The 15,952-nt window shown below is 33.1% G+C and overlaps 1 protein-coding gene across 3 annotated transcripts in view; it reads left to right on the top strand.

Moving 5' to 3' along the window:
* The first annotated feature begins 271 nt into the window (after nt 1-271).
* Nucleotides 272-15,952, top strand: part of toy (twin of eyeless) — an 87,763-nt gene continuing 72,082 nt past the window's right edge. For all 3 annotated transcript variants that reach the window (XM_065349607.1, XM_065349608.1, XM_065349606.1), the window contains exons 1-2: nt 272-901; nt 4,586-4,743. In XM_065349607.1, the coding sequence (XP_065205679.1) occupies nt 4,731-4,743 (13 nt within the window). In that variant the 5' untranslated portion in view covers nt 272-901; nt 4,586-4,730. The remainder of the gene's footprint in view (nt 902-4,585; nt 4,744-15,952) is intronic.

Raw genomic sequence — 15,952 nt, 5'->3', positions numbered from 1 at the left:
GCAGCCGAATTCTTGTTTGATAACTTCCGCATAATACAAGGGGGAAACATGCTAACATGTACTATATAAATGCTCTCCCTACCCTTTTTGAAAAAGCCTCGATCGAACCACGCCCACCTTAATAGCCGCTATTCCCCTACCCGTGAATTTTCGAAAAATACAATAACAGCTGCGACTATATCGACGGAATGGAAAAAGGGATATTTCTAAGGGGGTGGGTGTTCGACCTTCCACTCGTCCGCTACCCGTCGCCGGACGAATTGTTACGTTCGGGGCATTTAAACGTTCAGTCAGTCGTGTATGGTTTATTCAGCGAAGCGTTTACCGTGAATTTTTGGGTTATCGAAAAATTTTCTCGTACCACGCTTTGGCGCCCTTTTTTAATTCGCAACGCGCCAAATTAGACGGTTCGCTGATGTAGCGTGAAACCAAATTAATCGGTGATATGGTGTGTATTCAGGTACACACAATCGAACACTTGTTTACACTTTAATTACCTTATTCGACCGAAATCTTCGTCGCGTAATTAATTTTTCATTTTCTTTTACAAGTTTCGTTGTTGGTTTTTTTCTTCGTACATATTTTGGTCATTTTTTGTCGTTCTGAAAGATTCGCGTTTCGAAGTTTTTCACGCCGGACTCGAGAGGCGATTGTATTTTTCATTCAAATGATTTGGTTAACGTTTCTCGCGCATTCGTTATCTTCGATTTGAAAGTTTTTCTCGGTGGTTAAGTTCCTCGAAGTTGAAAACGATCACGTTTTGTGATTGCAAAAGCATCGTCGGCTATATAAGTGTCTTGTGAAATCCTTCTGCGACCATTATGATACGGAATAAAGTGAAAAATAAATCTTAAAATCTGGAAGAAGACGCTTGTACGATTATTTTCATTCGTGTATCGTGGTAAGTTGACGTTTTTAGGCAAATTTATCAATATAGGGGGCATTATTTAGGTGACTTTTGGCTTAAAATTGCCTAAACTGTGGATGATCTTCTTCTGTATATCGAGCTGTGCTGTAATTGAGTTATTATCGAGGTATAGGTGGTATAGTTCAATGACCCCTTGGACACGTGAAATTCGCCACCAATATTTTGAACTGAAGGGAAATACCATCGAAGTGTAGGGATTGTTGTTCGATATTTTTCATCATTTTTAAAGCATTATGAAATGAAAAGATGTACCTATGTTAGAAGAGTGTGTATGAGTTCAAATTGCAGATGGGTTTTTTGGTATGAAGGTTCAAACTACTCACTACTGGGCCTCAAGGCATATTCGAAGCAATTTTGAAGGCTTGTCCCATCCTGTTTTCCCATGAAAGGGGTTAAATTACAAAAATACTCAATTTTTTGAATATCAACTTTTAGAGGAAAAAGAGCATTGATAAAAAGATAGAACTAGGTAGACATAGATATTTATTCCAATGAAGATTTCGATTGGGAATTTTTTCTTGAGAGTAAAGATTTGAATGTATAGGTATGCGTCTAAATGTATAGGGTTAGGTAGTTGAATTTCTGAAACTGAAAATTCGAGAAATTGTATTTATGACTGAAAAAATTGAATTCATTGAGAACTACAGCAATAAAATTTATATTTAGCTATGTACTTAGTTAGATTTTCATTTTCTTCCGAGTTGAATATAGAAATTTCGAGGCTAAATAGCATGACTTCATTGAGTGGGCATTTGACCACTTTTTCATATGCATTTAAAAAATTTTAAAAAAGGGTAAATTTTGAGTATTACGTAGGTATATTCCTCCTCTTTTTAAGGATAGAACTTCAAATAAATAAGTAGGTAGGTAGGTATTATAGAAAAAATATCAAAATTTGAAATTACCTACTTACTCAAAAAAAACACAGAAAATAAACAGAGTACAGATTTAAATTGATCTAATATAGGCTACATATTTTTAGAGCAAGATTTTTTTTCAACTGCATATTGACTCAACTTCCAACTTGGAAGGGCTCTTGATTTTTGAAAATTGGATACATATTTGGAAAAAGCATCGGAACGCTTTCAGCCATCCGAATTGATTTTTATATTTCCGGCGAATTTTGTAAAATTGAAAAAATGGTACCTAATTTTGTAAAATATACCTAATGCAGAGCGTCTAACTTACTTTTTAAAAAAATCTGAAAATCAGTTTTGAATCCAGTATTGAATTTCTCAATTGAATTTCTTTGATTTCTCAAAAAGACGCAGACATTAATTTAGACAGCTAAAAATCGAGTCTTGATCCATTTACAGCCATTCTAGAGCATTCAGAGCGATTTTCGATTTTTCCTGGATTTTTGATTTTCTCCCAGGGGCACTGAAATGAATCCATTTGCAGATACTGCTTTCTACGATAATCAGAAAAAATTGGAAACATTTTGTAAACAAATTGAAGAGAATTTTTATGGTTTTAATGGCATTTGTGAGAAATTTTTGTAAAATTTTCGGAATTGTTTCGGAACAACTTGAAATGTAGGTTCCTAAATTTTGATGTATATAAGTTATGTATTTGTAATTTTTTTTTTTGGATTTTACATTTCTACCGGCTTTTTTCGCTCCATTTTTTTTGCCTATTTAAATGATTTTCTCATGTTTAAAAATTTTGAAAACTCGTTCTATATGCATAATACCTATCTGTCAATTTGAGAAAAAAAAATTAGCACGTCTAATTTTTCATTTTAATTTTAATAAGACACGTGATTATATAGTTTCTTATTTGCCTGCATTAAAATTGTCTAATTAATGAACCTCGTCTCGATAAAAATATCAGGAATTTAAATTTAAAAGTGCTTATTGCAAATGATATCTATTCTGGAAAAACATTTTCGAATTTATTTTCAAACTGATTAAAAAAATTGCGACGAAAGTGAAATTTCATTGTATTATAAGTATAAGTAAATAGAAACAAATGTAAACGGTCAATTTAAATATTGTTTCGATTCATACTTAGTATGTAAACACACAAAATTTTTCTTCGACCAAAGTGTATTTTAGATACTTACCTAAAATTGACTTAAAATAAATAATCGGATCATCGCTTCAAATTTTATTTTTTCGAGTAAATACACTCGCGTACTCTTATTTACATTTTTAGAGTAGAAGTAGCAGGTACGTAATGTAAATATTTAGGTACAAAGCATAAAATTTAATTTTTTCAAATTTTTACTCGTTGTGATTTGAAGAACTCGCTTTCGAATTTATTTATCATTAGGGATCTGCTTTTGCGAGATGGATTGGGTTGAGTAGTGAATGACGGTGCTATTTTTGTCGATTTTAAAAATATTCATTGTTGTATCCGAAAGAATAAGATGGATTTTGAAATTATTTCGTGCCTGCGCTATTTTTGTAAATAATTGATTAATTGACAGGTTTATTGGGTATAGGTACATTACATACCTAATTAAAACGGTTTTGAAATAGATAAATTTTATCGTTTAAATTTTTCAATCAATCTATTCGTTTGAAACATTTTTTTTAAATCTTACTTATATTTTAAAATTTTTTGTAACAATTTTCATTTTATTTACATAAAGAAATTTTTTTTTTTTTTTTTTTTTTTTGGGTGTTTGTAATTACTTGATTATTACACCCGTCGTATGAGATTTAAATCGAGTTGGTAAGGTCAAGTTTTTTAATTAGGTCTAAGAATTTTTTAATTTCGGAAGGGTCATCTGGTATGAATAGGGATTTTTCATCTATTTGTAGGGACAGTCTGTGCTGATGTAAGGAGGGACATTGAAATAGTAAGTGTTGGACAGATATAAGTTCTGAGAGGCAGAATTGACATGTGGGTTTTGGGGCCTTTTCATAGAGGTGATTATGTGTGATTTTTGTGTGGCCAATTCTCAGTCTGGTTATAATGATTTCTTCAAGTCTGTTTAAGTGGGAGAGGTTTTTCCAAGGATGGACTAATTTTTTATGTTGAAAGAGCTTGTTTGTGGTTTGGAGGGACCAAAAGTTTTGCCATTTCTTAAGTGTGCTTTGGGTGAAGAAGAAATGTTGACTCATATCTACATTAAAAGAAAAAAAAACGTAGATAATCAGTCTTTTTTTTCAAATGGACATTCCTATATTGACGTTGTAAAAATACTTCTCCCATATTTTAGCTTATTTTTGGCAATGATATTGTGACTGATGCGAGTATTCCTTTCTTTTTGACCTCTACAAACAATTTAATCCATACGCCTCATGCAATAGTCCGTACTTATTACTTAAATCTCTCTACTTTGTCTCACCATTGTACCTTTTTTTTTTTTTTGAATTTATTGAAGAAAGAAGTATCTAGATGCTTCGTCAGGTAAAAACAATGAGATAATAATCGATAAAAAGTATTTGTCGAAGTTGGCATGAAAATATGTATAAAAGTAGGTTTTTGTCCAAATTTTTATTCTTAGGTAGGTACCAATAATTCATGCTTATTTTATGGAATTGATTCAATACCGATGAAAGCGAATTAATTATGCTTTCATGTTGTTTTTTTTTCTTTCTTTATTTTAACTAATAATAGTAGATACCTACTTATCTTCATAAAACCTATACTAAATTTTTATATACTCAAAAATGATTTCAATTTGTTTTGTAATTGTGTTTCCAGGAACATAAGAATCGGCACCGTGGGTGCTGTAACGGAAAGCGCACTCGGGTTGAGTTTGACCGTCAAGACGCTGTTCGGGCCTGGCGTGGGGGTGGGGTCTTTCCCCAGGGACGTGGCCACCTCCTGTGTTGATGCTTTCTGGAAAATGCCTCACAAAGGTAAGTTTTCAAGTTCAATGTTTGTAATTTTCGATATTAATTTTTACCTTACCAAAAAAAAATATCAGGAAATTAAAAGAAAGTTCTCGTGGAAAACGAAAGATTTAAGATTATAGAAAAGCCTGTTGTATATGTAGTATATACCTGGGTACAATTATTTTTTCCTCTCAACTCTTGCTTAATTTTTTTTAATGATTTTTTTCGTATAAAAAAATGATTTATTTTGATCGAGGCAATTTTGAATATTCGTGCAATGTATTGTGGGGTCATTTGGGAATTCAGGGACCTCTTTTGAAAATCCTTGATTTTTTTTTTTCATTCGTAGGTAAATTAGTCTAGTCCAGGGTTGAAACGGATCACGGATGACATTCGAGATAAATGATCTGAATTATGGATCACGATCCATGATCCATGATCCGTAATCCGGATCACGATTTTTGGATCAATTTTCAAATGAGGAAAAAGACTTACCCATCATTCATCTGGACACCATGTTCAATAAGCTCCACTTTGATACAAATGAAAAATAGTCGGACAAACCAAGAGTTCCGGTTCTGCACATGAAAAGTTGAAATTTTGGTTACGCGGAGGGAGATGGGGGTTCTTCAGGATGTTCGTGTCCATTTAATCTTCAATGATAATTTGACATCCAAATTCAAAATGAGCTTCAAAGGAGAGGTGCAAAACTGAAACTTTTGAAAAATTTCAATACTGATATCAAAATCTGGGTTTTTAAAAACACAAAATTCATTTTTGAAGACCATTTGACCTCGAAATTCAAAATGAGCTTTAAGGGGGAAGTGAAAAACCAGAAATTGAACAGTATTGGTGTCAAATTATTGAATACAAACAAAAATCGATTCAAAAATCTCATTATGTGAGATTTAAAAATACACATTCTCAAAATAGGAGTCGTATAATCATTCATAAACATCTTCTCTTTTCCCTACAATTTTTTTTAAAAACTTCAGCATATGCGATTTTGTTTTTTTTTTCATTTTTGGCCTTAGTATTTTTGAAGGTTTTGAAGTGATTCGCCGCGCGCCGTCACGAATCACGTATCATCTATCATTTTGACGACAGATCACAAATCACGGATCATTAATCATTTTGACGACGGATCGTGGGTTATTGAAAAACGATCCGGATCCTAACGAATATTTTCAAGAGAATTTATAATGCTTTTCAAAATATTCGTGTAGGTATCTATTTCATTTTTTGCACTGAAGGTTGTTCACTGATGATTTTTAAAAAACATTCTAATTCATATGTTATTCTTTTTGCAAAAAATTCGGGGAAATGGCCGGGAACCTACTTATTTGAACTAAACATAGTTTCCCTGAAAAACTCAGGTTTTTACCTGTGCTAAAATCGTAAAAAGTATTAAACAGTTATTTCTTTCTACATTCCTAAAAGAAGTCTGTAGAATTTATACCTAGATATTTTATAAAATTTCATAGGAACACAAAAATTTACAATATTGCACTTTAAAAATCGAAGAATTATATTATGCCTACCTGACAATAAGACATGAAGATGAATATGGCGAAAATGTTAGAAATGTTGACCTATGATTAAGGATAAGTAGATTTGAAAAATATGAAAAAAATTCCCCAAATATCCTTTTGTGGCATTTTCAGAGTTTGATGAATATTTTTTCATAAGTTCAGACAGCAAAGATTTGTGCGAATTGAGCCTTTTTTTGTGCTTACATGAATTACTGAGTGTCTTGATTGATTTCTCCCCTCTCCTTCGTCTTAATCATGAATTTAATGACTTTTGATTGATTTTTTTTTGGCCATCAGGAATTTATATCGCATAATTTGTGAAATTATCGCGCTCATTGCTCAGAAAACGAAGGTAGATCGTTGGTTTAAACTGATTAATTTGGTTTTATTCGAAACAATTTGAGATGATTTTTCTATTCTGCTTTAGTTGTTCCAAGAAGGAAGTAGGTTATAACATTGAACAAATTAATGTAGTTCATTGAATCAATAAACAGAATTTTCTTCTATTTTGGTTTAGTGGCTTGATTGAGACGGTTGAATTTTTTTCGATGATTTTTTTTTTGGTTCAATGAAATGAGTTGATTTATTGAGGTTTGATCACCATCAGTTTGAAACTGGGGGAATTTATTGTAAAGAAACAGGACCATAGGATCAACTTTAGGATTTGTGGGAATTTTTCGATATTTTGAACTTTGTTGGTAATGGTTGAGCTATAAAAGTTTAGAATAACTGAGATGGCCTAGGAGGTCGTTTGTTGCGTTCAATTTCTCGAGGATATTTTTTTTGAATTTTTCGACCAAACTATTTATTGTAGAATTTTCGAGAAATGATTTTTAAGATGAGGTATTTTTTTGGAGTGCTCTTTAAAAATATGTACCATAGGTATCTATCTACAATGTTAGTTTTTGAGTATTTCTGGATTCAAAAAAAGAGAAGATTTTCATCGAAGCGATGGGTCCAAAAAATGAGAAATTTTCAAAGATCGATGTTCAGAACTCATACGTACGTATATGGTCAAAATTTGTACTCAGTTGGTCAATTCCTTTGCATCATATTCGCTTCAACAAAAAAGTAAAACAAACCTTTAAATTGTACAACATCAAGCCGGGTAAACGTATCTCCCCATCTGGTTAATTACAACGACATGTAAATTATCCAACAATTTCACGCTCGATCGAGTCACTATACAGGGAAAAGACCGCAGAGAGACGAGGTGTAGTGCTATAGGCACGCACATAACAACTCTATAACAACATTTACAACACCATCAATCAAACAAGAAAAAACCTGGGTAAATTGTCTAAAATAATCAATGATTTATTTTCACACTTCATCGATGAACGACAATAGTATACTCGTAGTTGTATGATAATTTCTTTCAATACCTACATACTATACTAGTATAAGTACTCGTAACAGGTATGGTACATTCAACATGTACTATCATTATAAATATGTACCTCGGCGTGTGAGAACAAAAAGTGCTCTGCACACGACAACAACGGTTCATAATATATTTTTTGGCATATATGCGAGATAAAGTTACAATATAGTACGTTCGTAGTATAACCCCTGACCTTTTTCATTTTCTCTGAAGCGATAGGCAAAGGACAGAGTAGGTGGGTTTATTGAAAACTGAGCCTGAGCCTAATACGCTACAGCGTTATCTTTCGGTTTTGAAATAATTCCCCGAGTTGACACGATTTTTGTTTTTGCGGCGCTGCCGACAAGAAGACAAAAAAAAAGTATATAAAAACCGACTAGACAACACGCTAACAAGACTAGTTTTCTGTCAAACGATGAAGAATTTGATCCTTGGTGTATTTTATTTTTACGTACCTATGATCGCCCTCTCCCCCTTCAACCCCCCGGGTCTGCTTTGGCCGCATATTCGAGCTCCTATTTCATTTATATTATACATAATAACAGATAGCTTTCACAGATTAAAACAACACCATCGCATCGGAATCCCATCATAAAAACAAGACCTGCCTGGTTCTTCTTCTTTTCTTCTTCATTTCGCTGATGCTTGTACGCTCTTTAAATGGTTTCCCAAATATCTATACATTATGTAGTAGACACGCTCGCGGTATTATTTCGCGAATTGTAGATACTACTCGCTGGACACAATGTTACTGACTTATAATATGGTCTTCGTGTCCTTTTTCAAGATGTTCCCGAACCTATATGATACTTGCGGATTAATTACATCGCTGGATCAGGCAGATGCCCTCGCTTGGCCTAATCGTGTCGCGATTTCATAATTTAAGCGTTTTAAAAAGCCCACAAGGTGTGCTGAAGTGATAAATGCGCGATGATGTGAAATTGATAAGTTGTTTTGTATAAGTGTGGAAGCATGGATATGGGTCTATTTAGCTATTTATATCTTATATATGCCTATTGCCTGTTGCCTATATTTGTAGAGAAAGCAGTAGCTCTAGTCCGGAAAGGTTTTAATTAATTTACGCCCAGATCCAACCATCACACCTTAGGTACCCATTTCATGGTTAGTTGTCATTATTTATACGCTATGCTATACCTACCTTTGGTGTATTCGCGTCCAGAACGAGCGCAGAGCGGTGGTGTGGTGTGTTTTTCTTACGCCTTATTTCATCACTTGAAAAGATATAACCGCGTGAATGATTATTATTTGATATGTACCTCGGCTTATTAGTCGATGTTTTTATAACTAAAATGTTGATTCTTCGATGACTCGTGAAATTGATCGAGGACTTTAGCAAAACACTTTATATGTACCTACTACCTAGTACTGGTGAATGAATAAAAATTTTCATTTTGTATCAGTCATGGTATCAAGTTCAGAATTCAGTGGTGGAAAGTTGAAGAAAAGATTGTTGAGAGAAATTTTCAGGCTTTTATGTCGAAAATTTTGTAAAAATGAATCCAAATATTGGCAGAAAGTCACACAAGGTAACCAAGTATTTAAGTAGGCACTAAAAATTATACTCGTAATTTCCGTTCAAAATCTTCTTTGAAAAAAAAAAAAAAATTGTCTCCACATTTCCACAAGGATGAAAAGAAAATGTTTATGCTTCACAATTCTTTAAAATTTTTAAGTAGAACTAAATCACAAGCACATCTTGATCTTTCCTTTCATAAAATTTATAGGGTTTGGCCTTTGAGGAAAAGCCCACAGCTTTAGGTGCAAAATGAAAAGAACGAAAATTATAGCCTAATTCATAAAATACCTCATTCATACAAAGCATTCATTTTTTTCCTTTAAGGTTTTGGATGTTCCTGAGACTTTTAGAGTTGAGAAATTCCTACTTGAGTCGTGAAATTTTTTCAATTACATACTTACCTACTTAATCACAAAATTTTTAATTTGTGACTCCGAAAAAATTGGGAGGAAACGAAATTGTAGAACATTTTGAGGAAAAATTATGTGGTTCAACTTTACTGAACGATTTTGTTGTGAGCTTTGAAATGGGCCTCACTGTGATATCCTCTCCTCTTCGTAATAACTCAGGTACCTATAGTTGAGAAGAATGAGGCTTTGTTTGATTTTTAAGGATGAAAAATGAAATTGGAGCAAGAATTTCTGTTCAAATGTGTTGTAAATTCTTTTCTTTGAAAAAAAAAAAAAAAAAAAAAATGAAAAATGAATAATAATTTATTTTACATTACCTACCCCCTGATTTTCCTTCATTGCATCCATCGGTTAAAAATACATATTTTTTATTTAAAAAGTTTTTTGATTTTTGGGCTTTCAGATTTAGAGAAAATTTTTTGAAAATCTTGTCGAAAGGTCTAATTCACTCCATGGGTTTTTGAGCGAATTTTGAAATTCTGATGAATTTTATTAAAAGTTAGGTACCTATTTACTTTCTATTTTTTGTTCAATAAAATGCAGACAATTAAAAGAATAAGATCGTTATTATTTTGCTCCGAAAAATCATCAATATATTTTTTTGAGGGAGGGGGGGGTCTAATTGATGTAATTTTTGAATTTAATGGGAAATCCAGATCTTTTTCCAGTTGAGTCTTTTTTTTTTTTTTTTTTTTTTTTAATCAGGACGAAACATGAATTTATTTGATGACCTTCGAATTTGAAATCATGAACCACTCGGATCGAATTTAAATTCCTTCCTCTGTATCACATCCATTTCTTTTTAAATCACGTCTATTTTTTACAGCAAAAAATACTTACCCTTTATTTTGAACTGACCTTGATTTTGAGCAGGAAAAACTCCAGCTCAAATTAAAATGTTTCATGTCGCCGCCTTTTTTTCTCAAAAAAGAAAACTTGACAATTTCAAAGTTTTTTCTTCTTTCAAGATTTTCCGTATTCTTCCAATTTTTGAAGTTTTTTTTTTAAATCCTACATTTTCAATTCTTGATTCGGTTTATCAATTATCAATTACATAGTACTTTAAGCTTTATTTATCTCCCCTCCTTCTCTTCCTGAAGGTGTCATATTTTTTGGCAAAATATCGAAGGTCAATATTAAAATCAGTGTCCTCAAACACCCTCATCACAAAACTCATATCAACGTTTTTCCAAATTTTGAGTTTTTACCCTTCACCCTCTCGACTCTTTTAGGTGCCATATTTCAAGTCAGAGGGAAAAATGGAGTACATAATCGAAATCAGCGTACTCAACTTTGCGTGAAGTGCAATTTTGAAACTTTCATTTCCAGCAATAGTAAACTGAAGTTGAAACGATTTGTGACTCGTTAATTAAACGTAAATTCCCATTTTTAAAATCATTTTTCGTTGTCAAAGAAAACGGAATTTTCATCTTACACGTGGCATGGTTAGTTTTTTTCAAGGTCTCAAGGGCATTTAATTATAGTTTTTTTTAATACATATTGAGGAATTTTTAAAAGTGACCATTTTTTAAATTATGTAGAAAATTTTAAATACTTATATATGATTTGAGTTTTTTTCGGAAAAATTGGAAAAAGGTGAACTGAAGTGAAAATATTGAAATTGTATCATTTCGAAAGAATTCGTATGAGCTGATAAACTTTTGACCCCCCAACCCCAACCCCTCCCGCCTAAAAACACCACATCGTCTCATTTTCAACGATTTTCAGACCAACTTGGGATTTTTTTCTTCACATTTTAAACATTATCTATTTGTATCTCAGATATTTCATTCTACTTTCATCAATTTTATTAAAATTTATTCAACTTTTAGGTGCAGGTTACGATTTTGAAACGAATTCATCGGCATTTTTTTTTTTTTACCTACCTAGATTTCAAACTAATTGTCATTCAATTTTATTGGAATTTTTCAACTTTTATGCCATTTAAGCCTATGACAATTTCTTTCATTCATATTCCATAATTTTTGTAGCACGAATATTCTTTTCAAATTTTTAAGAATTTGATCTCAATTTTTACATTACATTATTTTCAGCGATTTTTACTTTGTTTTTCAACATTGTTCTTTACTTTTGTGGCATTTTATCAATGTTTACATCATTTTAAACAACTTTTATGCCAATTCTATAAATTATTTTTTTCTAATTTAACAAAATGTTCATTCAATTTTTCTTTGTTTTGAAGGTATTTTTTCAAATTTATTAATTTCATTTTCAACGATTTTTTGCCATTTTAACTAATTGTAAGTTTTTTATTGGGTAAGCCAGCCTAACAAATTGTTCTCATGTCTCAGACATTTTTGGGATAATTTTATTGCGCCTACATTCCTGAGTGAACATTTTTTTGGTGGGGAGAGGGAGAAGGGAGGGAGCAATAAAATTTCCGGTATCAATTTTTCGTTGTGAATCGAGTTGAAAACATTCGCAAAAAGTTCCTAAACGGAGATTTTTGAGCTGGGGCGATCGAAGGTTGAACTTGATGTTTCAGTTTCCCATGTCCTTCAAAAAAAAAACTTTACGTTGGCCTGTCTATATTCTCACCTAAAACAATCGATTTTCTCTGAAACTTGCCCATCAAACAGACTTGAGGCGAGGCAAAATTGGCATGAAAGTGGAACGAATCGAACCCTCCTGACAATCGCATTAGATCATTCACTGATAAGACTCTCGATTAAAAGTTGGAAACGAATAAAAACAACAATTCGGTTCCAAAAAACGAGAATAGGTAAGGCACGAGGAAAAAAATTTAAAAAAAAAGGAAAAGGGTTACATACTCGTATACTGCACCGGTCACATAAGAATACCTAACGTGAAGTCTCGAAGAGTTGCAGATGTTTAAAGATGAATCCACGTAGATAACCAATGTGGAGGTTGGAGGATACATAGGGATGGATAGATAGATTTCTTCTATGATGATGATGATGATGATGACGATGATGACGATGTAACCAACGACGATGATGCGTTGTTTATTTGTATAGTATGCCTATCTGTGTATGTGTAATAAAGGTATTAGAAGTACATATACCAATCACCACAAATGTGTGTAATTTCAGAGGCACGTATTTTATGCTTACCATTTTAGGCAACCCTTATATACTCGAGATTTAAAAATACATAAAGAAGCTTTACCTGATATTTTAAAAACACTGTGACAGCCACTGTACCCATATCCCAACTAGTCTGTTCATTAATATAGACGGCCGAACGGCCGGTACACCGACGATACAGCTTCGCATCATCTATAGTATGGTTTGTTGGTTAGTCGTCCTGATGGTCGGCGGCTGCGGCGGCGGCTGCGACCAATGTACCTATACGACGTATTCAATTATAATATTAAAAATATTCTAGCTTATTAAACCGCGCATACATATATATAAAAAAATTATAATAATCTGGTTTTCCGTATTTGTGTATACTCGTAATATTATAGTAGGTAAACCTAACCTAACCTATACTACCTATACGTCTTAAATATGTATACAGCACCGAACACCGATCCTAATCAGCACCAAGGTATACACACGACCGGCGAAACATCAAAAAACCAAAATACTTGTCGATTGAATGATAAACGATGTAGCCTGCAGTCTCTCTTTCTCTATATTATATATTCTTTGGCAGTATTAAAAACGTATTGAAAATTATTTCAACCTTACTTCATCTTGTTGTAGTACCACCAAACGACAAAAAAAAAATGGAGAGAAGCTGAGTGAGAGAGAGAGAAATGAAAAAAAAAAGAAACAAACATGAGCGAATATCGCATACCAATTTTTTCTATAATACTAAGCCCTTTGTAACGAGCTCAGACGGGCCGACAAGCGTAGCCGATTTAAAAAGGAAATATCTTAATTACAACACGATAAAGTGTAAACGAACGCGTGTAACGCAATATTGCACGCAATATATACGCCCTCTTGCAGGTCGCGTGCCATCTTCGAGACCGTTTGTCTCGTACAAAAGAATTTTTTATCAAAGTATCCTCTCTGTTTTCGCTGTGCTGTGCGTTTCGCTTTCACGTCTGTTGCGGCCTTCAAAGAACTTGACGACAATCCTTTTTCAAACACCGTGTTTTTAACTTTAAGCCGTCATTAAGTTGCAATTCATATACGAAGGTGGGACGATGTATATACTTTTAACTTGGGCTTTTCTTTTTTATTCTGCTAAATTGAACTAGGTGTTTTCGATGATCCTGCAGTGGATTGGGTTTTGTGCGAAAAATTGATTTTTTTCACGTTTCGAAAGATCATTTTTGACATGTGAGGAAATAATCGCTTATCAGGATAAAATTTTGCTTCGGGCTTGGCGTGTTTAAAAAAGGGGCCGAAAAGTCTAACCCCCCAAAAGGTACATCTAGGTCATCCCCTTGGACGTACATGTCAAGTTTCAGTCTCTTAGGTGAATTTGAGGGGTGTGGGGAGCGTGACATAAGATTTTTTAAGGTGAAAAACCAATGAGAACCCCGATTTTCTCTCAGCTCCCAAATTGCTCTAGGAGGCTGTTTTTGAATATGATTTTCTATTTTTTTTTTTTTTTTTTGGGTGTTTATAATTACTAGATTATTACTATTGATTGGACCTTAGTTTCAGTTTGTCTTTTTGGCCTTTCCACCCCTCTTTACTCCTCACAAAAATTTGGACATCTGCGAATATTGACCCCAGGTCATCCTCACTCGAAATCCCTTAATTTGTACTCCAAACCAAGCCTAAATACTGAATTTGAGCGAATTTCGTTCAAATCCCTACAACTGAGATCAATTTATTTTCTGGCAAAAAAAAAAAAAATGAAAAAAAATATCAGACATGTGAAAGATCGATGGATTTGGACTTCTGGGGATAAAGTCACTTATCAAGATATTTTTCAAAATTAATGAAGTTACATATAAACCGTTAACAATTTTTTAAAAATGATCAAGTTTTCAAAAAAGTATTTGTGAGTAAGTATTTGGATTGATTTGTTTTCTTTTTTCGAGCATTGTTTTTGTTTCTGTTGCGATTTTTGAACACGAACTTATGAAATTCTAAGGAAATATCTCGAGCAGTGAAGTTATTTCAATTCATAATTTTCAACTCATACCTGTTCCAATTTAAACAAAAAAATCAGGATATTAATTGGAAATAAATTATAATTTGAGTCGGAGAACTGTGATGAGTTTGATGTGAATTTGATCTAAATGGCGTAATTTTTTAATTTTTCAGCTATGCTACGTTTTTGCACTAGTTCAGACTGCGATTTCTCAATTTACGTTCTCAACTTGAGTCTTGAACCTTGATTCACTAGCAATTGTATCAGTGTGAATCGCAAAAAAAGAACCAGAGGATTTTCAATTTTGACCACACTTTATGAAAATCTTTATTTATCGATTCTTTTAAAAAAAAAACATACATTTTTGGATGAAAAATGCAATTTTTGCCAAATAAAAGACAAAAAGATATTTCCAACATAATAGAATTATATGAGATCAAAAATCGCAAAAGTAAATTGATTTTTGATCAAGATGAATTTTTGATCCGGAAGTTGATTTTTATTTTTTGGAGTTGAAATGGATTTTTTAAAGGTGAAAAAAAAATAAAATAACACGAATTTTGTCACTCAAATTTAGACCTCCTGATCAACTTTGAAAGATTAATCGGTAATATTAAATCGAATACAAATCTCAGATCCCCCGTGTAGGGACGGGTCAAGAATATCCTTATGGTACCCTCTGCCTGTCGTAAAAGGCGACTAAAAGAGGACCAGGCAAGCGCGGAGGCCTAGATAGCAGCCCTATCACCGTGATATATCTGGCATGGCTGGTAACCAAGTCAGACGAAAATCAACCTTACTCAAAACTCACAAACAACAGGAAACGGATGGAACTATTCAACATGTACATGGATCACATGGTAAAAGAATGGCAGAAAATGAAGCCAAAAGGAATCAAGACAGACAGAAGACAAGGAATATCAACAGTATTATTCGCAGATGATCAAGCAGTACTAGCCACAACAGAAGATGACCTACAGAGATCAATGTATAATTTAACAAAGATATCAGAAAAGTATGATATGAGAATATCTTCAGAGAAAACAAAAACAATGGCCTTCAAAGGAAAGGAGCCAGTAAGAAGCAAGATTGTAATAAATGGAAAAATCATTGAACAGGTCAACAATTTCAAATACCTGGGAAACACGATATCATACCAGGGAGAAGTAGATGTTGGTGGAAAGATTGCAAAGTTCCTGAGAGTCACAGGACTGATAAATAGGACCCTGAGAAGCAGTAAGGTGCGAAAAGAAACAAGATTGAAGGTGTACAATACCCTAGCAATACCAATGATGACGTATGGAAGCGAGGTATGGGCACTGAAGAA

This window comes from Planococcus citri, chromosome 2 (genome assembly GCF_950023065.1).
Source record: "Planococcus citri chromosome 2, ihPlaCitr1.1, whole genome shotgun sequence".
In the NCBI taxonomy this organism is placed as follows: Eukaryota; Metazoa; Arthropoda; class Insecta; order Hemiptera; family Pseudococcidae; genus Planococcus; species Planococcus citri.
This window is presented reverse-complemented; position numbering and strand designations above follow the sequence as displayed.